At 33.9% G+C, this 23,448-nt stretch overlaps 1 protein-coding gene across 1 annotated transcript in view; it reads left to right on the plus strand.

Annotated features, from left to right (window-relative positions):
* The first annotated feature begins 19,107 nt into the window (after positions 1-19,107).
* Positions 19,108-23,448, plus strand: part of LOC140443486 (general transcription factor II-I repeat domain-containing protein 2-like) — a 35,352-nt gene continuing 31,011 nt past the window's right edge. The window contains exon 1 of the mRNA XM_072534796.1: positions 19,108-19,387. Within this exon, the coding sequence (XP_072390897.1) occupies positions 19,108-19,387 (280 nt within the window). The remainder of the gene's footprint in view (positions 19,388-23,448) is intronic.

Here is a 23,448-nt window from a genome sequence, read left to right on the forward strand (position 1 = left end):
ATTTTTTTTTTTATAAATTTTTTTAAATCTGGTTTTAGTAACACATTTGAAAAAGTCATGCGTCGCCACTGAGAAAAAAGCATATTTTTGTCAACGAGATTACAAGCTAAGAGCCCGAAAGAAATACACAATTAGTTTAAATAATACTAGTTTTTACAAAACTATAAAAAGAGTTTTAAAAAGTATTTTATCATGCCGTTCCAAATTGAGTACACAATATTTTAAAAAGTAACATTGAGTGTGAAAATAAAAAGGCTATGCATACTTCTCTCCAGTTTATCATTTTAAATGTACATTTTTAAACGATAATTTGTCTCCGAAACTCTGTATTTTGTACAACGAGACTGTAAAACGATTTATCCTGAAAATCCAGGCCGTCCAAAAATATTTCCACAACTATTTCCGAGCTTTCGCCTCTCGGACTGTTTCTCGTACGAACGATTTGGTCGCCCAACAGTAACAGTAAAAATAAATTTGCGGTGAAACGCTAAAATTTATTTTCTTTGCAAACTTTAGTAAATAATGAACCACCAAGCACGTGGCACATGAAGTAATTAAATATGGTATGAATATTTTCAAATAAAAACGGGTCACTACTTAAAGCACAATTTTCCTCCTTCCTCCTTAATTCAAACTGCTTTAAATGATATTGATTTCTTGAAAACATCAAATTGTTGCAAATCTTCCAAAATTAACACTCTATGATCAAGTTTTAGAAAACGTTGAGGAACTTAGATTTCTAGGTACGATTTTTGGTTCAAAACTTACTTGGAACTAACACATCTACTTACTTAAAAAATTATGTTTAGAGAACATAAATATTCTTAAAGTACTAGCAAATCATAACTGGGGCGCAGACACAACACAGCTACTAAATATTTACAAATCCTTAATCCGCAATAAATTAGTTTATGGATCAATTGTATATCATTCAGCTAAGGACTCAACATTAAAAAAATTAGATATTGTACAAAATACCGCACTAAGACTAGCTCTAGAGGCCTACAGAACCAGTCCAGTTGAAAGTCTTTAGTCGAACCAAATGAATCTCCACTTTCTACTACGTCTCAGTTTACAATACGCAAACAAGGTATCAACTAATCCAAACAACCTGGCCTACCCCTATGCTTTCTCCACACATTACCATTCTAATTACAATCATAATCCTAATCTTCGACCATCATTTAGCAAAAGAATTAGCAACTTCATATTTCCGGGTATTATACATACCAATATTGATTATGCTCCCCCTTGGACTATACAAATTCCATATTGTAACACAGATCTGTCAACTTATACTAAGGACAATACCCCTTCATCTCTTTTTCTCCAATACTTCTACAATATTAAAAATAAATATTCATCCTGTCAACTAGTTTATACCGATGCATCAAAAACACCCGAATTGGAAACAGTAGGATCCGCCATTGTCACAGACGATTTTGTGCTCAAGTTTCGACTACCTAAGGACTACTCAATATTTTCTGCTAAACTTTTTGCGATATCCAAGGCAGTACAACAAACTCTTAACCGACCTGAAGACATGAGAGTAATATTCACAGATTCCTTAAGTGCAATCCAGGGAATTTAGAAAATATTTCCGAATCATCCGATTTTAGAACAGATTAAAAAAGACCTTGTGACTCTACAAAATAATCATAAACAACTACATATTGTGTGGATACCATCTCATGTGGGGATACCAGGAAATAAGATAGCTGATCAAATGGCCAAAGAAGCTTGTAAAATGGAGAGATCCGATGATAGAACTAACCAAATTTCTCACTCAGATATGAAAAAATGCATTAATGGGTACACAAAAAACTTATGGTATGAAGATGGCAACTCTTTGATGGTATGAAGATGAAAACACCAAATTTCGGGACCAAAGCGAAGGGACCAGGTTGTACTACATCGTACCCGAATAGGGCGTACCAGACTGACTCACCTGCTAAGGAAGGAACCTCCTAGAATATGCTATGCCTGTGACACCAATATAACTGTAGGTCACATTGTTATAGACTTTCCATTATATCAAATGGAAAGACAAGCTACTGGACTACCAAGTGATATAAAGTGAGACAGTGCGAATTGTGTCAAAATCATTAGGTTTTTAAAGAAAACGAAATTGTATAATCAAATATAAGTGATACTTCAAGAAAAATTCTAAATTATAATCAACTTTGTAAAAACTTTATAGTTTATATTTTATATTAATCATTATAATATACTATAGTCTATATTGTACTACCGCTAATAACCTTCTATGGTTGATGTTTGTTATTCCCAATAAAAAAAATTATATTGACAGTTGGTAAAAAGGAACAGGATTTAAATTTTAATCAAAAAAACTGAAAATATTTTATTTTAGTAAAAAACAACATTCACACTTAATTAATTTAATCTCAAATGGGACCCTACTACAAGTATTATATCAACAAAAAATTTTAGATGGAAACTTTAACAAAACATTATCTTGAAGATATTACGTTTAAAATTCAAAATTTGTTTGCTCAAAATAATAAATATTTAAAAAATCATTAGTGTACCATCAATGAAAAACAGACTAAGATATGTTGCTGAGAATTTACCGATTTTTAGTTCATTCAAAAATAGATGATGGTAGTATATTATACATGTCAGCTTCCAACTCACAACTAAATTGTCCCAATGTCATTCAGAACACCGCTATTCGAATATGTCTTGGTGTGTTTAGATCTAGGCCCACAGAAAGAACGAACCACCTACCAATATTCGTCGTCAGCGACTTTTTTTGTCCTACTTTGTCAAAGTATCAGCTAATCCAAATAATCCCAATAGTCAACGGGTTAGTCAACCCTATCAAGTCAATAACAGTAAACAAACCCAGAGCAGTAAAACCAGCTTCACAATTTCCTAAAGAACTAATTGCATTGCCCACTATAAACATCAGTATTTCAACATATAACAAAAAAATTCTTAGTTCCGTCCTAAACTCATCTACTAAGACTAGAAGGGAAACAGAATCTAACAATCAACAAGACTTGACTGTAGAAACCAGGCCTCAAGTTATTATGGAAAAACTGACTGACAAGGAAAGGTTATTTAAAAGAATTGAAAAAAGATTGATTGCTCTAGAATATGGCAATAAAGGAGCCATCCCAAAAAATATATAAATGGCCAGCGGTCTTAAAATAATGAGTTGGAATATCAACGGATTGATGCAAAGACAACAAGAATTGCAACTAACTATGGATATATAAAAATAATTTAAATTGATGTAGTGCGGTTGTAATCAGAGAAAATCATCAACATAACGAAGAAGTCCAATTGGAAGCTGAAAATATTCAGGCAATGGTGGTAAACGTTAGGACCAAGAACTATCACCTGACAGTTATTGGTCTATATAGTATAAACACAATATCAAAGCTGAAAGATATAGGTTAGTTGGGTGTAAAAACACGCACGGTACAAAAGAACTCATTTAAACTTGCCGCTAATGTCCAGTTTAAGCCGATTTTAGTTACAAACTTTTGGTAACAGTGTGCCATATGTATTGTTCTAAGTTTAAAGCTGATTCAAGGCGTTGTTTACAAACTATGAGGTAAATATTATTTTTTACTATTATTCTGTAATATTGGCATAACAAAAATAATTTGTGATAAAATCAAATTGGCATTTTTCGTTAAATTAGTTTATTTGGGTGTTTTCTTGGCTTCATTTTGAATTATTATGTTAAAAGTTTTCGATTGAGGTTAGGTCCTTAAAATCTCAACAGATGGTTTTGACAATGTTGGTGAATGAGGAAAAAAGACACGAGAGTTACGGGGTAAAACTACGAATGCGTATTTTTATCCCATGATCATAAATTAATTTTGATTCTACTAATTTCCGAATTAAATATTCAATTCATCTAAATCTTGGTTTCTGTTTTCCAGAAACTACAAAAGAAAATCAGAGTGCAAGCCTTCGACAGAAGTTATTGTGTGCGAAGCTCGTGAACTTATTAATAATGGCGTTTCTATTTTCTATACGTCAGACAGCAAAAGCTGGAGGATTTCATAAAGCAAGACTACGGCAAAGGTTGAAAAAAGAAAATGGTGTCCAGTCTTTAGGCAGATTTAAAGCAGTTCTAACCAAAATCCAAGAAAACGAAATAGTTGAGCATTGCAAAGAACTCGACCAACGATTTTATGGAATGACGCTGAAGTCATTGCGTTTTTTAATTTACTCTTATTGTTTAAGAAACCTTATTAAGCATCCATTTTCACCTGTAAATCTGTTGGCTGGTCGAAACTTCAGTAGGTCTTTCATGAAAAACAACCGACTATCTTTACGAGTTCCACGAAAAACAAGTATTGCTAGAACCATGGGCTTCAATGGAGTGCAACTAGTTCAGTATTTTGAAATTTTGGAGAACACTATAAAAAAATATAAGTTCCCTTTCAACCGTATATACAACATCGATGAAACGGGCATTCAGACAGTCCCAAACCATCTGCCCAAACATGGTGCCCCAGTTGGAAAGAGAGATGTAGCAAAAGCCGTAGATGCCGAGCAAGGACAAACAATTACGGCTGTTTGCTGTATGAGTGCAACTGGTTACCATGTCGCTACATTTTTCTAATTGGCTCGAAAATGAATGCATTTTCTTCCAATCAAAGACGTAACCAGTGCCTGCGACATGGCTGTTACTGATAGTAGTTACATAAACACTCCCACGTTTATCAAGTACTGGGACTATTTTAAAAAACATATGAGAAACTTATGAGAGTGTCGCTGATAATTGGACCAGTTCCCATCCAGGACAGGTTATCTCCATTTACCATATGGCTGGTCTCTTTTCCACAGCATTTGCAAAGTTACTACTGTATATATAGCAAGAGATGGCTTTTAGTGTACAGGAATCTACCCATTCAGTTCTATATAGAACTTGTTACTGATGTGATAGAGCCCCAGCCGTTATCGGAAGTCAGAATTTCTATACCTGGTCCTTCAAATATTAAAAACAAGACTGTTACTGGCACAAAAAAGCCCTAGCCGTCAAGGGTTTAAAATCAGAACAGTCAGTAATTTCACCTTCAGGCATTATTTTCTTCCCAAAAATTAGGATAAAAGGGAAACAAATTAGGAAAACTTTAAAGTCTACCCTACTAACATCGACCCCTAATAAGGAGCGACTTTAAGAAGAACAGGAAGAAAAGAAGGAAGCCGAAAAGAAAAGGAAAGGAAAGCATTTCTGAAGAATCAAAATATGATATCTTAAAGTGCTAAAGATCGTGCTACCGAAAGGAAAGATTTCGACGAATTATCATCTAATGAATCAGTAGTCCTCTAGAAAGAATTGATTCTTGTGACATTCATTTTCCCAATAACGATGAAGAGCAAGACATTATTGTTGTACCAAATATTGTACCTGATGACTTTGTCGTAGTGAAGGTTTTTGAAAAAAAAATCATACAGATTATTTGTCTTCAAAGTCTGCCAAGTAAATGATCATGGTTATAAAGGCGCACTTTTTAAGTGACTGTCCACAACATTTCGTTTTCGTGAAACAACAAAAGATGCCTTTTTTCGAAAGGACGATATTGTTTTAAAGCTTTCAAAGCCAATAAAAACCAGCTCTTTCAGATTTTCAAATTCAGTAGGATTCTCTGACGACCTCGACAAATACGAACTGTATTTTAGGTTAACGTTTTGTATTTTACGTTTAGTTTTTTTAATAAAGATTGGTTTCTTTTAAACGCCTACCATCTCTTTTATTTTGGGTTTTATACATTTTATTTTTGGGGCAAAATTTCGCACTTGCGTACTACCGCCCATTTGTAGGGGTAAGAGTACGCAAATGAAGATTTTTTAAAAACTTTTTTTAAATTAGTAATATTATATTATAAACTTATAGAACTGCTGTCGATACTTAAAATGAAAAAACAATATGTAAGCTTTCCCGTAATAACATTGAAAAAGTTCTAAACTGTTATAATTTCTGAAGACGACAGAAGATAATGAAACAACAACCCTACTACACTTTTTGAATTCTCGAGTAATCTGTTCATCATGGAACGTTCATAACAACAAAGGGTAAAGAATTGCTCAACGTTATAAATAAGAATAAGTGTGAAGAAATTTATGATTAACTTTTTAGTTGGACATTAGTTGGACAAAGTTGTCCCCATTTTCGAGCATGGAAGATGTATGTTCCTTTCATGCGAAATCTTATAACATTGACCTAGTTTCAATAAAATATTTTTTTTTATTTAAACACAAAACCACATCAACCGCGCAGGGTTATTAGTGGATATAACAAATACATGAAATATTATAAAATTGAATAACTTGATGTCTTTTAAATAGCTTAACACTGTCGAAATTTTTTTGGTGAGAACTGTCTTGAGATCATCATCTGTGAATCCGTGGGATCTTCTTTTTTCCTTGAATTGAGGACAATCAAGCAGGATGTGTTTCACAGTCAGTGGGTTAGAGCAGCTGGAGCAGATAGGTAGTGGTTCTTTTGTTATTAGGTATTTGTGTGTTAAGGCAGTATGGCCAATTCTTAAACGAATAATAATGACTTGAGTCTTCAGGACATCAGTTATTTTTGGGCAAATTACATTTAATTTAGTACCTAATTTTTCCCAATAATTTTGCCAAGTATTAATACAGTGGATTTTAACCAGGTTTTTTAGATCGGTGTACGGATATGTCTTCAATTTTGCAGGATGTTTTTAGTTCATTCCACTGCTTCCAGTGCATTCCAGTTGGTCTGCTTTTTCATTTCCGTAAATACCTGTATGTGAAGGTACCCAAATAAAAGTCGCTTCCTTTCCTAATGATCGAAATTTTTCTAGTTCGTTTTTTATACTCTGTATAATAGGGTTGTTGGTATATATTTGTTTCAGTTCCAGTAATGCATTTAATGAGTCTGTTACGATAATGCACTTCATCGTTCTACTCTTTTCGAAGAAGATTAAGGCTTCCAAAATAGCTGTAGCCTCACCTGTTAGTATACTGCAGTTGGTTGGTATCGATATGCTATAAGAATTTTCTTTACAGTAGTAGGCAGCCGCGTGACCATTTGGAGTTTTAGAGGCATCGGTAAAGATTTGCAAATAATTAGGATAGTGGTCTAGAATTTCCATGAATAGAGATTTAATTATTGTGGAATTTGTAGTTGATTTGGGATACTTGGTAAGTGTTACGTCAATAGTTAATGGGTGGCTTGTCCATGGGGGATAGTTTGCATTTATATATAGCGATACATTGAGATGATTCATATCTAAAGTTGTGAGCTTTATTCTTTCTATGAGGGGTGTAGAGTTTTTGGTCTTATTGTTAGGAAGAAGGCTAGGGTTACAGATGTGGAAAAAAACAGGATGCTGTTTCTGGGATGATATCTTTGCAATGTAGTTCAAGGATAGTTGCTGTCGTCTTATATGTAAGGGAGGTTCTCCAGTTAGAACTTGCATACTACTAACCGGACTAGTTTTAAAAGCTCCCAGTGCTAATCTCAAAGCTGTAGATTGAATATTGTTTAGTTTTTTAGACTGGTTTTACATGCAGCATCGTAACATATGCAACCATAGTCGATTTTAGTTCTAATGAGCGATTTGTAATGCCTAATTAATATTTTATGATCAGCACCCCAAATTTTGTTGGATAATATTTTGAGTATATTTAATCTCTTTTGACAGGAAAGCTGTAGTTTATTTATGTGCGAATTCCAATTTAAAGTTCTCTCAAAAGCTAGAAAGTTTATTTCTTTTGACTGTTCTAAAGGTAAATTATTTAATGTTAGACTAGTTGTGAGGTGGGTTTTATTTTTATTAAAAATAATGTATCGTGTCTTTTCAGTAGAAAAAACAAATCCCGTTTTTATCGTCCAATTACAAAGCCGATTTAGGAAACTCTGTATAATTTTAGTTGCTGTCATTACATTATTCGATTTAGTATAAATAACAATGTCATCTGCATAAAGACTAGCTTTAATGGGTGCTTTAATTACATCCATAATACTATTAAAAGCGATTAAGAATAAAGTTGGACTAAGAATCGAACCTTGAGGGACTCCATTATCTAGTATTTAGATGAGCTTTTAATACCATTTATTCTAACTTGAATCGAGCGATTTTTTAAAAAAAATTTTATAAATGCAAGTATGTTACCTTGAATGCCAGTATCTTTCAATGTTTGTAGAATACAGTGTCTCCATGCTCTATCGTAAGCTTGGGTTATATCGAAAAATATTGGTATTTGTTTTTGGTTATTTGCAAAAGCTTCATTAATTGAAGTCTGTAATGCAACGTGATTATCTAATGTGGACCTGCCTCTTCGAAAACCACTTTGAAAGGGAGTAAGAAAGTTATTATTTTCTAAGTACCATGTAAGGCGGAGGTTTAAAATTTTTTCTAGGATTTTGCACATGCAACATGTAAGAGAGATGGGTCGGTAAGAGGTAGGGTTGTCTTTTGGTTTGTTAGGATTAATAATGGGAATGATAATTGCTTTAGACCAAAGATCTGGGAATTCATGCTTTAAGAAGCAGGTATTAAATAAATCTAACAGAATTAATTTGGCGCCGAATGGTAAGTTTTTTATGAATACTGGTAGAATAATAAAATATTAAAATTCATCATGATTTACATGTAAGATAAGGGTTTCTACATCTGTTTACGTAGCTAGTTTCAACTACTTTTAATGTTTTTGGTCAGTGATGATGGTCCGACTGAACCGAAAACGTTCTGAAGATTTGTAGTACTTTTGGATAAATTTTGAAATTATTTTTTAATAAAAAATATACCATTATACATATGAAGTTCTTACTTCTAAGTAAGTTTTTTTTAATATATTTTATTTTTTTTAAATAATTTTTTATTCTTGTATTTGTTCTAACTGCATGATAATGTTATAAAACATCTGTCAGCTAAATTGTTCTGAGTGAGTAAAAAACATTATACAACTATTACCTAATATAAAATAAATCTAGGAAACGTGAAGTCTAATAAAATCAAACAATTCTCCATCTCTATTCTAATTTCATTAAAACTGTCATTAAGTTATTCAAATAAAGCCAATATAGAGGATATATAGAGGATATGTCTTTCAATTCGCGCCAGCTAAACAATTATCTTAATGAAAAGAGCCGACAGACTAAATCAGGACAATTTAAACAATTTCCATATTTGTAAATTGCTCGGTTCAGAAAACAATATCGTTCGAAACCTTTGTATCAACAAGGTTTCACATCGACTTCTACGATCTAACTTCTAGACCAGCGATGCAGCGGCGGAGCATTTGATAACTTAAAGTTAAGATGCGAAAATTTTTGGATATATTTGAAGAACTTAAAGTTTTTACTGATCCAAATGTTTAATATATTTTTTATAATAATATATATAAAGCTATCGGAAAAAATCGCTATTAAAGTCTGTTGTCGACTGTTTGACTCTTCAAGATGTAGCTGCTCCTTCTGGGAGTGGGATTGGGTAACATAACCATCCTGTTGTACTTCGTTTTGTTGTGGTGTTAATCAGCGTGATGTCAAATTTTCTACCAAATTACAAGCTCCTTGTGTAACACACGATTTCTTTCAGAATTTTTGTACTTTCTTAGTAATGCTGGAGGTAAGCTGTGGCTCTTCTGGGATGGGTATCATTGTGTAATATGATTGGCAAAAAGACAGAAAATCAATCTCCTTCTTTACTTCTTGTATTAAATCGGCGACTCGTAACAATGGTGTCGAAAAAATTCCGTTTTCAGTGTGTAGGTTGGTAATTTTGTGTTTGAATTATGAATGGTGACTGCCGAGTAAGTAACCTCAGGGTGTCATGAGGATGTAACGGTTATCAGTTTTAAATTTGGGTGAATATTTGGTTGTGTTGTTGTACGTCGACGTCTATATGGAGTATCCGTACATGAGGTAGGAAATCTCGTTACAAAAACGAGCAACGTCGTTCCTTTTGTAGACTTTTATAGGGAAGACATTGCAAAGGATCACAGATATGAAGTAGATTAACGACTTCATTTCTGACTTGAGTTCTTGTATAGGAGTTTTTTTAAGAAAGTCACCAGAACCAGACGGAATAACCAACGAGCTTCTAAAACACGGAGAAGAAAGTATAACCCTAGAGATGACAAAACGTATACAAAAACTAATATTGCACCCCACTGCAAGGTAACTTGCCACAAAATCAATAAACTAACAACTTTATCAGAAAAACAACAAGAATTTATATCCGGAAGATCCTGCGTAGACTCAGTATTTGTACTAAGACAAATATACACCTACTGTATAAAAGAAACATACCAATCAATATTATACAAACCATCGAAAACATCTACTTCCATAATCGAATACAGGCAAAGATAAATGGAAAACTAACACAGTGTATACCAGTACAAAGCAGAGTCACACAAGGCGACTCATTAAACCCTTCTTCTTCTTTGTGTGCCATGCTTGTATTCAAGCGTTGGCTATCGTCATATTGACAAGCTGATGAAATGATTCTCGGTCAGCAGCTAGATGAAACAGTAGAAGAAGAAGAAGAAGAGGAAGAAGAGAAAGAAGAGTTTTGTAAAGGGTGGTAACAAGGTAGATTGGATGCGGACTGGTTGGTGAAACTTTTCTTGTGGGACGTCTGAAAGAAAAGGCAGGGTGATTAACTCAGCAGTCTGGGTAGATTGAAGCATTTGCTGTGGGGCAAGAAAGCGATTTGTATCGTTGTCCATAGTTAGGACAAATAACGATCTTTTGGGAGCATTCGGTATTGAGATGTCTGCTTTTGCAACATCTCGAGTAGTATTTTAAACATTGCGATGACATTGTTTGATCTCGAGATCTTGCTATGCAATTGTTTTCTATTAACCCTGATATCTTTTAAATGTGCTTCGGTAAAACTAGTCTCAGAGTCTGTAGAAGACCTTTGGGCTGGACAGAATAACACAGAACCAACCTGTTAATTCTGGAAGAACTAAATGTAAAAGATATGCTATTAAATAAAGTAATTAGAGCATATCTAGCTTACTTAAGACACATAGCCCGAAACACAGAGACTATGGAACTATTGGTAGTAGAAGGGAAGGTAGGAAGTCGAAGACCAAGAAAAAAATCTTGAACACGAAGAATAGACCAAATAAATTTTCTGGTACTGCTCCATGAAGCCGTAGATCTGGGACAGGATCATAGCCAATGGAGACAGCAAGCTAATAACATTTAGAATATAACCGCGCTGATGTTTTGTTGGATTTTTGTTAGAAAGATCAATAATTCAAACGACTTTGGTAAATACTATTTGGGTTTCAAATGAGCTATCCTTCTGTCTTTTTGGGAGAGACTTTGGTCCACGTTAGCAATAGCTAAGTAAAAAATGGTTTAAAGATGTCTGGAAGTAGGATTTGGATTGTTGGTGACGTCTGGGGTTATAGGAATTTATTTCATATTCTACAGTCTGGCATAATTTGGTCTGGAAGTTGTGGATATCGATGCTTTGGTACGTTCAAATATTACTTACCTTTTGAGAGGTTAAGACAAGATTGTCGATGTTATTTGGTAAAAGGCTGAAATGATTAGGAAGATTCTTCGCTACTGACAAATGCTAGGAGGATTTCTTATATTCTGTATTGGTTTGGGATGTCTCTTATAGGTTGTGTTCTGAATGCTTTGGGTAAAGGAGGAGTTTGTATGTTTCTAGCTTGGTCAGGGGAGATTACAATGGTTAAGCTGTTTGATAGGTTTGCGGTTTAGATTCTGAGGGTCCTAGTTTAGTCAGGGGAGGTTGGTCTGGTGAGGCTGTGTCATGCAGGTAGATATTTTGCTTGTGTTGGTTGCTTATTGGTGAAGGATGTATTAGTTGGTAGTTTGCACTTGGAAATGACTATTTTCTATTGTCGGTGCAAGATCTTCTAGTAGTAGTCGGATCTATGAGATGAATAAGTGGATAAACAGAATTGCTTATTGTTCGTCAGATTGAACATCTAGATACTACTGCAGATATCTGAGAAGTTTAAGGTATTTGAAAATTCCAGGAAGTTTATTTTGACTGGAGATTTTTTTTTGGAATGTATATGATGTAATATTTGCAGCTGTACTTATTTGTGTGGTGTTCGTCTTGTGATTTAGAAGTTGGGTTGAAATTATTTAGGTTAAAAAAAATTTAAACCATGATTTAGATTATGTATACGTCGGCCTACGTTAGTGGCTGAAATCCTAACCAGCGTTATTTTTATTACAGAAAGCTATTTGCCAGGAATGTCATGCATGCAAAGTCAGTCAAGATTGTTTTTCATATATTCTCTAAGTCAATTTTAAATTTTATCAAAAGTTCTAAAGCATTTTGATACTTTATAAAATCTATTACAATTATTTTGGATCGCAAATTCCAGTGGTGTCGATGGTGTGTAGTAAAGTAGGAGATATCTTTGGTAATTCAAATATTCAAAAAAATATTAAGCCTAAAATTATTTCTAAGTTCATAGAGGCCAAAGCAAATCTTAAGTCCATTAATGAAATTATATGGATTATGTAAAAGCATATTTACAAGAAAAATTTGATCAAATGTACAATAAACTGAGAAAGTTAGTAGTATAATTATTGTACTTATTGTAGAAATTATCAAAAAGGATCTTCACCTTTATTTAAGTATAAACTTGTTGATGACTAATAATAATAATAATAGTCTCCCGTTTTTATACCGCTCGCGGCTTTGGGAGTATAGCAGGGTAGTCTGCTATATCTAGGGCCTACGGAAGGTAACATGGCCAGTGCTACGCTTCAACCGCCTATTATTACCCCTGGTTTTACCCAAGGTACTCATTTTTATTTCAGGCTGAGTCGACCTGGGGCCTATAGACATTTTTAAAAATGTCTAGTTATTCTTGCCGGCGGTAGGATTCGAACTCCGGACCACCGGCATGCGAGGCAAGCACCCTACCGCTTGCGCTACGCAGGCCCTGATGACTATCTTATTGATAATTTCAAGTCTATTAACATGTTATATGAGCAATTGAAAATAAAAATATTGTATAAAAATGACCACACCAACAAGTACAGCAACATAACTACAGTATTACCAGATGTCATTTGTCAACTTGTTTGGGTAATCAACTATTGGTTATAATAAAATATCCCTATATAAAATAAACTTTTTTGAAAATGTTTTCCGTGGTGGAAATCAAAACGTCAAATAACAATTATAAAATATAACTTTCATTAAAGAAGAAATTCTCAACGACAACGGAGAAAGACTTCTAGAATTTTGTTTAATGAATAACCTCCGACTTAACAACACATACTTTGACCACCCAATACAACATAAGATCACCTGGTCAGATACAAGAGGACGTATTTCTGTGATTGACTACATTATAACCAACAGACAAATACCTGGTCCGTCCATGGCCTGGTACTAGGAAAAATAAATATAGCAATTACCACACAAGGCAAGCGAAATACAAAAGTAAAAGAAAAGTTAAACATAGAAAGCTTAGAAGAAGAAGAGGCACAAAACTTGTATAGAAACAGACTAAGAGAAAAGCTAAACAGCCATAACCTAGAGACTAAAAAGGATATAGAAGAAACCTGGAAAATTATTAAAAAATGTATCCTACAAGCAGCGGAAGAAGCTTTAGGTAAAAGAAAAGTTAACAGAAATAAACGGGAATACAAAACTTTATGGTACGACGAAAGGGTGAAAGCACTAACAAATGAAAAAAAACAATATTTCCTAACATACAAAGGAGTGAAGACACCGGAGGCACGAGAAGACTACATGAGAATCAGGAATAGAGTAAACCAAGAAATAGATAACATCAAAAAAGAACACTGGGAGAAATTGACCAAAGATATGGAATACGACCTCTATGGATCCCAGAAAAAGTTGTGGAAGATGATAAGGAGCAAAAAAACAGAAATGAATGAATTTGTACGCATAGATAACATTACGGAGGAACAATGGACTAATCATTTCACGAAATTATATGGAGAAGGAGAAGAAGAGAACAGAAAAAGAATCATTAACGAAACTCACGATAGAGTACTAATATAAGACGAAGAGCAACAAGAACGAATAAAAAAATTAAAAAACAGAAAAGCACCTGGTCCTGATAAGATAAACAATGCACTACTAAAATATGGAGAAACAACACTACGCAAATGGCTCCTAAAATTATTTGTCGATATAATAAATACCGAAGTAGTACCAGCAAAATGGAAGGAAAGTCTCCTGCTGCCAATACTTAAAAAAGAAGACTCGAGAAATCCTGAAAATTATAGAAACATTAGTCTGATAAATAGTAAATTAAAATTGTTAACGGCAGTCATAACAGATAAAATCGAGTAAAAATCGAACATGGCAGATGAACAACAAGGCTTCCGGAAGAACTGCAGCACAATAGACGCAATTTTTATTATTAGACAAATAATACAGAAGTCTATTGAATATGGAAAACCAGCATACATGTGCTTTGTAGATTTAAAAAGTGCTTTTGACAGGGTGAAGCGAAATGACATCTTAAATTTATTACAAGCTGAACAAATAGACCATCATATAATAAGGACAATTAATAAAATTAACAAGAACAACAAGACCAGAGTTATAATGCCAACAGGGGAAACAGAATGCATAAAACTAAAAGCAGGAACCCGCCAAGGAGACTCGCTCAGCCCATTGTTATTCAGTATGGTGATGAATGGAATAATTCACGAAATAAGAGAACAACACGCATACCATATGTTAGCGCATAAAATTACGATACTATGCTATGCCGATGATGCAGTACTAATTGTTGATAACGAAGATGACCTACAAAGGCAGCTAAACACCTTTAATATCACAGCAAACAAACTTAATATGAGAATATTAGTAGAAACAAATAAATGTATAGTGATCAGTAAAGAGCCGCGTAGATGCAAACTAGAAATAGAAAACAAAATTGTAGAACAAGTAATGAAATTTAATTACCTAGGAGTAGAGATTACTAATGACAGGGATATAAGAACAGAGACCACAAATCAAGCATGAAAAGCGGCAAGAGTAAGTGGTTGCCTCCGAAAAACCATATGGAGAAACAAATATCTGACCACGGAAAGCAAAATAAAAGTATACAAGACAACAGTTAGACAAATCCTAACATATGCAGCGGAGACAAGGACCGATACAAAAAAGACAAAACAACAAATCAACAATATCGAAACGAAAGTATTAAGATCAATAGCGGGCATATCATTAAGAGACAGACAAACCAACAGAAGTATATGCGAACAATGCAAAATTCAAAACATTAACAGGTGGATAAAAGCAAGAAAAAAACTGGAACGAACATGTAAACCGAATGGGACCAGATAGATTAGCGAACATCTGTAAAAACAACAAGCCGTATAGCAGAGGACTCGTTGGAAGGCCGCCAAAAAGGTGGAAAGATAATGTACAGTCAACAACGACTGGAACAGAATAAGAGGCAGACAAACAGAAGTAATCCTAGTCGCACGAAGAAGAAGAATTTTCATTACAATCATTTGTGACTTAATACTGTATAAACTTTTAATCATCCAGATTTTTCTCACCAAATTTATAAGCAACTAAATAAAAAATTAATCCATTAAACTAAAATATCTTATGGTGCACCTGATACAGGCTTGACAGTCTCCGGCACTGGATCAAATTTCATGTATCTTCCACTTCAGGACGCTTTCAATTAGTATTAATTGGTTTATGACAAATCACCAGTGAAACAGAAATTACTTGTTTACCACTTGCTAGTTAGTAGAATCTAATTATTTGTCGGATTTAAATTTCTGGGGCATTTATTTTCTGCATGTAGGTGACAAAGTTAAGAGATTATTCAAAGTGAATTTGGAGGATAACAGTTGTTCGAAATTGTACAAAGAGATGTTTTTAAAATATGCATATTTAAATGAATGCAGTTAAGTTTAGTTTGTTAATTGCGTATACATGTATAACAATCGTACCACGGATGCGCGACAAAAGAAGAGTTTATTTTTAAAATGATTGTTCTCCTTAACCCGGCGACTGTGTGGTGAAATTTTCTGACAGGAGCTGTGTGTTGGGGTAATTATCACCCCATTTTTTTTTATTTATAAAATTGAGAAAATATTTTATTTTTACATGCAACCTTAAGATTTTAAATCATGGTTATATTGTTATATAATATTTTTCAAAGATAAATCATTTAAAAAATTTCCATTAAAGTTCAACGATTTAAAAAATATACTAAAATTTAGTTTATATTTAAACCACTACCACAATTTTTGTTACCAAAATTTTTATTAGAGATATAGAATAAAAAAAAATACAAATTTTATAAAAAGTAACTAGGAACTTTTGTTTAAATAGCATAATTAACAATTATGTGCACATTTAGAACAAAAATATACACAATGTTCAAGACAAAGAATAATGTCACATTTCACACATTTTTCTTGGCACTTTCTGTCCTTTCCACGGGGACACACTCCACATCTGGATGTTGTTCGTTGCTTCTTGTTTGGAGGTCCTTGAGAGTCCTCTCCGCCATCATTTCTTTCTAGTTTGGCTCTTATGTCTGATGGTATTCTTTGATTGTTACCTCTTTTTTCAATATATTGTTTAATTAGTGCCAAACCAAGTTCTTTAAAAAAAAATCTGCGTTTTAGTGTTTCAGTTGGCTTGTTATGTTGATATAACATAACTATTTATTCCTGCATTATTAAGCAGTGAAAAAAAAATTGTTAGAGGCCATCGCTTGCTATTACGAGACACATTATATAACGCAGACATTTCGTCAACCATATCTACGCCACCTTTTGTGTGAATATAAAAGTTTATAATCTCAGGTTTATTTGATTTGTGGTCAAATTCTGTATCATGATGAAGTGAAGAAGCTACTAACACTATTTTATTTTTCTTCGGCACAAAGGACACCAAAAAAATGTCTTTTTTAAATCCGAAAATTGCGTGGTTTTCAGCTCTGTTTTTGGAATTCAAAAAGATTGTCGGTATTTCCATCTTGTTTTTACGAATAGTTCCAACAATGTTAACCGATGTTCATTAAGCAAATGTTCCATTAGCGGTATGCTGGTAAACCAGTTGTCGAATGTAATGTTGCGGTTAGTACCACGGATTGGATTTACAAGCCTGTTTACTACATCAAACGGTCTATTACTAAATTGAAAAGGTCCTTCAGGCTGTGAGCCAACATATACCTCTAAATTTAAAATGTAGAATGTTTTGGCATCCACTAAGGCAAATATTTTAATTCCATATTTGGACGGCTTATTGGGGATATATTGCCGAAAGGAACAACGTCCCGGAAAAGATTCTAATTTTTCATCGATCGTCAAGTATTGACTAGGAATAAAATATTGTTGACAATTGGATACAAATCGATCAAAAACAGCTCGTATAGCTGCCAGTTTATCTACTCTTTTTCGTTCTTCTCTATTTTCGATATTATCGAATCGTAGGCATTTTAAAAGTAATATAAATCTTTGCAGGGACATTGTTAGCCTGAAAATGTCAATTGCTGTTCCATCTGTAGCCCACAGATTTAACCTGTTGGCTTTATAAACGCCTGATAGATATAATAATCCGAAAACTGCACGAATTTCTTCTGCGTCCGTAGACTTGGTGATATATTTATGTTGGTCATTATAATTCTGAGCGACTAAACTGATTTTTTTATTAGTGCAGTGGACAATATCTTCCACAATAATATTATCCATGAATAATTCCCAGCAGGAAATGGGCGACTTGCAATATTTTGCATTATTTCGAACACCGGGAAGTAAAGTTATTAAATTTTCTTGTCGTGTTCTAACCGATTTATTAGGACAGTTCTTTGCCCATTTTGTTTTCCCATCCCGTCCGATAAAAAACTTAGATTGCCTTACTTTATTATCTTCAAACTTATTGTTGTCTTGAGAGGAATCTTCCGACGATGATTGATTTTTCTGATTAGAACTTCCAGGCTGACAATTTTCCACTGATTGAAGTTGGTTTTCTAAAACATCCTCACTGGGACGAAGGCTAACCTGCTGACTTTCATTTTCAGATTCGCTTTCTGATCCTAACTCTGATCCAGTTAATTCATCCTGCCAAAGCTTCAAGAGAACTTCTTGTTCTTTCTCCCAACTACACATATTTCTATATGTCTGAAATTAAAAATATCTAATCAATTTTCAATATTCCTACCAATTACATTATGTTTCTGTTAAAAAAATAAAGATAAATTGTGCTAGTATAAGAACTTACCTGTTAATAATTAACCGGTGTTGTGGGGTTAAAATTACCCAAAAACTAAATATTACTGCACTTCAACTGTGTGGTGGGGTTAAAATCACCCAAAAGTCCAAAAAACACGACACCACTCGTTCAAATCTTATTTATATACTGAAATTTATGATGCAATACAAGATATTATGGGAAGGTACTCGTGGCGACAGATGAATCTGGCGATGTTGATACTATTTTTAAAAGCGCTAATGAACGACGTGGGTGATTTTCACCCCACAACACAGTTGCCGGGTTAAATTAATATGAAATTGGAAAATTGGTAGCTTTCCTAGGTTTTTATTCCATACTACAGAGTCGAAAATTTTAAATCTAATTGTATTAATTTTTGTATGCAATATACCATGTATTTGGAATGTTTTTATCAGGTTACCTGTATTGTTTTTTTGTTTCAACCGGTTTCTAAGGAACACAAAACAAAGGTGCTGTAAATTTATTAATGTCGATAAGAGGTTAGTGTCATTTTTCAGTCGTTGTGTAAACTATGGCTGTTTGGTGGTAACATTTTGCTATTGTTTTAATTAAAATTCAACCCGAATCGAGAAATTTGACTAATACTAGTGTGCTCAAATAGTGGTTTTGCACGAAGAAGGTTGGAGTTACAGACATTTAGGGGAAAGGTTCGGCGTACACTATACATCGGTCTCACGAATGATGGAACGGTACAGAGAGACCAGTAGTCACTCTAGGCGACCAGGACAAGGTCGACATCGTGTAACAACGTCCGTTCAAGACCGTTTTTTACGACTTCGTACGTACATACAATATGAGAGCATATTGTCTTTACAATTGTGATAGGCGTATTTGCGTGTACCGACGTCAGAACGAACGGTATGCACAGTGTAACATGCGAGGAATGACGTTATTCGGTGGAGTGTCGGTTATGGTCTGGGGTGGCGTTTCGTTAACGGGTCGTACAGACTTGGTGCTGTTGAATAACGGTACCATCAACGCTGACCGATATATCGTTGACATTCTTCAAGACCACATTGTGCCATTTGCTCCTTATATTGGCGTAAATTTTGATCTAATGCAAAATTATATAGAGGAAGTTGGAATCGACGTTATGGAATGGCCAGGGAATAGTGCCGATCTCAATCCTATAGAGAATGTTTGGGACTTGCTTGGTAGACGTCTACGGAATTTTCCTAATTAAACAAATACTTTGCAGGAACTGGAACAACATCTTGTCCAAATTTATAATGAACTGGATCAGAATACTTTAAGACCGTTTATTTTAAGTATGAATCGTAGATGCCAAGCTGTCATTCGTAGAAGGGGTGAAAATACTTCTTATTAAGCAAAAAAAGTTAAACAATTTCTATTTTTAGAATTAGAGATTTTGTTGTTAATTGTTTTAAGACTGTGTTAAGTTTATAAATATTGAAGATAGTTAGCGACAACATTACTAAATATGTTTGTTTTACAAAGTAAAGTAATATGAAATAAAATGCTTTTCATTTCAGTTAATATTTTCCTGTTATACATATGGTAAGTTTTAAAGTGGTGCGTTAATTTCTTGGAGCAGTGTACTTACTAACCCTTCCACTTGTTTTTTTTTCTATGACTTCTTCTTCTAATTCCATGGCCATTATTGATCGTTAGATATTATATTGCTCTAAGTAGTAGCTGTAAGTAATGATGCAGCCTATTTTCCGTACCACTGTCTTAGATTTTTCAGTCATGATGTTTTTCTTGTACCAGAACTACGTTTACCTTGGATCTTTCCCTGAATGATCAAATGTCGAAGTTAATATTTTTCAGGATATCTCATTATGTGATCGAAGTATTCCATTTTATTATATTGACCAGTAGCACTAGAAAGATGTAGCAATCTGTCATTTCAATGCGAAAGTCAATACCTACCGATACGAAAGATCGTGACTGGCATCATATAATGTAAAATTTAATGTCCAAAGCTTCCTTTTGTAGAAACTAATACAATTGTTTGTTAGTGGTGAGGGCAAACATTTTTGCAAATCACCAGATAGTACTTTGTGTTTTGGTGACTCTTTAGCTATTATAAAGTCCAATTGTTTTAAGTTATACAGAGTCTTAGATTCAATTAGATGAGTACCATGATCATCCTGTACACTGGTTAGTTCATCTGCAGTAAGATTCTTTTCAATTGAGCGGTGAATGTACTGCATGTATCACAAGTGTATTTTAAATGGTTCAAACAACCACTTGAAATATTTAATAAAAATTTCTGCGTACAACTGCTTTTTTGCTCTTATCGTTGGATCCACATGTCTTTCATTGCATTTATCAATGTATATTTGATACATCTTTTCTATTGTAAGTTCTGTGGCCCAGATAATATATCTTGCTTCTTTCTCTGAAATAATGACTCGTACTTTGGGAAGGAATTGATATGCTGATGAATACTATTTATGGTTTCGGTAGGAGTTTTATTGATTGGCGTGTGTCTACCTTTTGATCAGCTTTTATTAAACCTCCTGGCTCAATTTTTTTGTAACATATTCACTACTACCAAATTTAGATATACAAAGTGTGTTTAAAACATAACCCTACACACCTTCAATCGCTGATTGTTCACTGTAAAATTGTAGTGTAGTGTATTATTTTTAGTTTGAGTCTCTTTTTCTTGATCGAACTGTAGGTTTGATGTCGACACGTGAAAAGATAAACTGCTTTTTAACATCTGAAACGTTTGTCTCAGTCCAGAAGATTTTTTGTCTTTCCTATTCTGGCAATCTTTCAGAGAATTTCATGGTAACTTTATTATGTTCATTGGAATTGCCTGCATCACTGCTTAGGGATAAATCGTCCTTAAGAAGATTTTTTGTTTTTGCCGTAGTAGTCGTAGGAGTAGTAAAAGCTTTCTCTTTTACCTTTGCTTTCGCTGGTTTACCTATACGTCTCACATCATTGTCGTCTGATTCTGAGCTTTTACCACTTAGAGGCTCATAGGTTTTATCAATATCCGCATCATCATCTCCAAACAAATTATCATCTTCGTCCAGATTCCAGATCCATCCGTCAAAAGAATATACAATACTAAATATTTGAGGTAAGCAAAATAATAAATTATTGTTATTAAACAATAGCTTACCTGTAGGTGTTGTTTCATTAGGAATATTATATGACAGTAATTGTAGTATTTTTTTCCCACGAGAATTCGGATCCATTTTGTAATTATTAAACAACGGATGTACTGTACAACTTTTAACAATCTAATACTATTGCGATCTAAATAAAATGGTTACAGGTGCCAGGGTACATAACACTATGTCCAGATGGTAAATAACAGTGCACACATTTAGTAGAGATAAACAACACCAAGTCGACATGGTGTTGTTTACCTCTGACTGAAAGTGGACTTGGTGTTTATTAAAAAGTCGGTAACTTACCAGAAAATTGTCTCTGGAAATAGTATGGCTTACCTCTGTGTAGAGCTAGAAAAGTTATAATAAAAAGTGCAATAATCCCAATTTTGATAAAAATAGACATAGTGTCTTTTACCTCTTGGGTACAGAATGTAGCTTGGGTTCGTTCTATTTGGATTTAAATTTCCATGGTTGGATCCCAGCCCTCACTAATATAACTGCCGAGTTTTCCGAGATCCACGAGTTGTTCTGTTGTCCATTAAGGCTTTCTTAAATATTTGCTCTGAATGCAACTTAAAGAGTAAAGGCAAAAATATACAGCCTTGTCTTACGGATTAATTATGGATTTGTAATTATTTGTAGATCTTTATCTTCCAATCCAGTTATATTCTATATTCCACAATATTACTATTTAGAGATATGGTATTTTTTACAGTAAAATCATTGCACGTCACGATTTGTTTAAACTAAAGTCACATGGATTTAAAATTTCCAGAACGTCAACCTTAGAGTTCAAATTTCCCTAACACAGCTAATAATACGACACCCATACGGAACTGCTCGATCTGTCATAGGCGTCAACATGGTAAAATAATAAGAAAAATGTAATCGAAACTGTTGCGAACGGCTCTAAGGTTTTATTTGGAGAACTGGATATGGAACGTGGATAAATGAATAAAACAATGGTATTGGATTGGGGCAACTACAAAAATGAAATAAAGGTGTACTTACATGAGTCTCCTGGAACAAACAAAACACAAGAAGGTCCTCTAGCTATTTAAAATAAGGACGCCGCTTTAAGGAATCTTCCTGCTGGATGAACAAAAAGAGTTACCTTGGTTTCACTAAAATTTCTGGGGTTAGAAAATAGTCTTACACATTCTGCCACACGAACAAATTCATCTCCAAACTGTGAAAAAGTATTTTAAAAAGGCTTCTTAGGACAAAGCAAATTGAGGTTGAAATTGGCACTGGAGGCAAAATTTGAAGCTCAGCTTCTTAAAAAACTGGAACTATGTCGGTATTTTTGAAAATTGTTGGAAACGCCGTTTTACAAATATCTCAGATGAGAGACAAATAAAAAAACAGTGGTTACTCTTATCGGAACTGACACATTACATTGAGTATAAATCACTTTTTCTAACAAATTTTTGCCGGCTTCTTCAAACTATACACCGACGGCTGTTCTGAATGACCAACCATTCAAACCTCACTTTTAACTGTAACTGCACATTTAACTTAACACTGCTACACATTTTTCATGAAAAGGGACAAAAAACTAAAAAACGTTACAAATTTGACGTAAAATTTGGGCCAACGCTGAAGACAACTGCCCCTAACAGCGACCTTAGCGAGAGTGAGTTAATTCTTAAAAATCATTCGCTTAACTTGGTATAAACAAAACACATACGGTTAAATTCCTATTTATTTGACACGCAGAATATCCTAAAACCGGCTTTCGATCCAAAGAATGCCGAGAAAATACACATCGGTGATATAAACAAACTCTAAAATGGTTTATTATCAAATCGTCGACGCAAAAAGGATTGAAAGAATACTTCGGTATTTTAACTTGTACGAAAGGAAATAGAAATACACTGAAATTATTCTTCGGTGTTTTAATACATATACGAGGGGATTTCAATATATGCCAAAGAATTTAAAAATGCTACAGTTTTTTTAATAGTTGGACAAACAACTGGACCTTCGTGCATTCTCGATAAAACTAGAACGGTTTTGTATTTTTTGCATTTATACGACACTAACGTGTTCTCTCAGTCAAAGAAAAATCTTGAATTTCCGATTTCTCTGTTTTTCAGATTAATCATTTCAGGGGA

This window comes from Diabrotica undecimpunctata, chromosome 6 (genome assembly GCF_040954645.1).
Source record: "Diabrotica undecimpunctata isolate CICGRU chromosome 6, icDiaUnde3, whole genome shotgun sequence".
Lineage (NCBI taxonomy): Eukaryota > Metazoa > Arthropoda > Insecta > Coleoptera > Chrysomelidae > Diabrotica > Diabrotica undecimpunctata.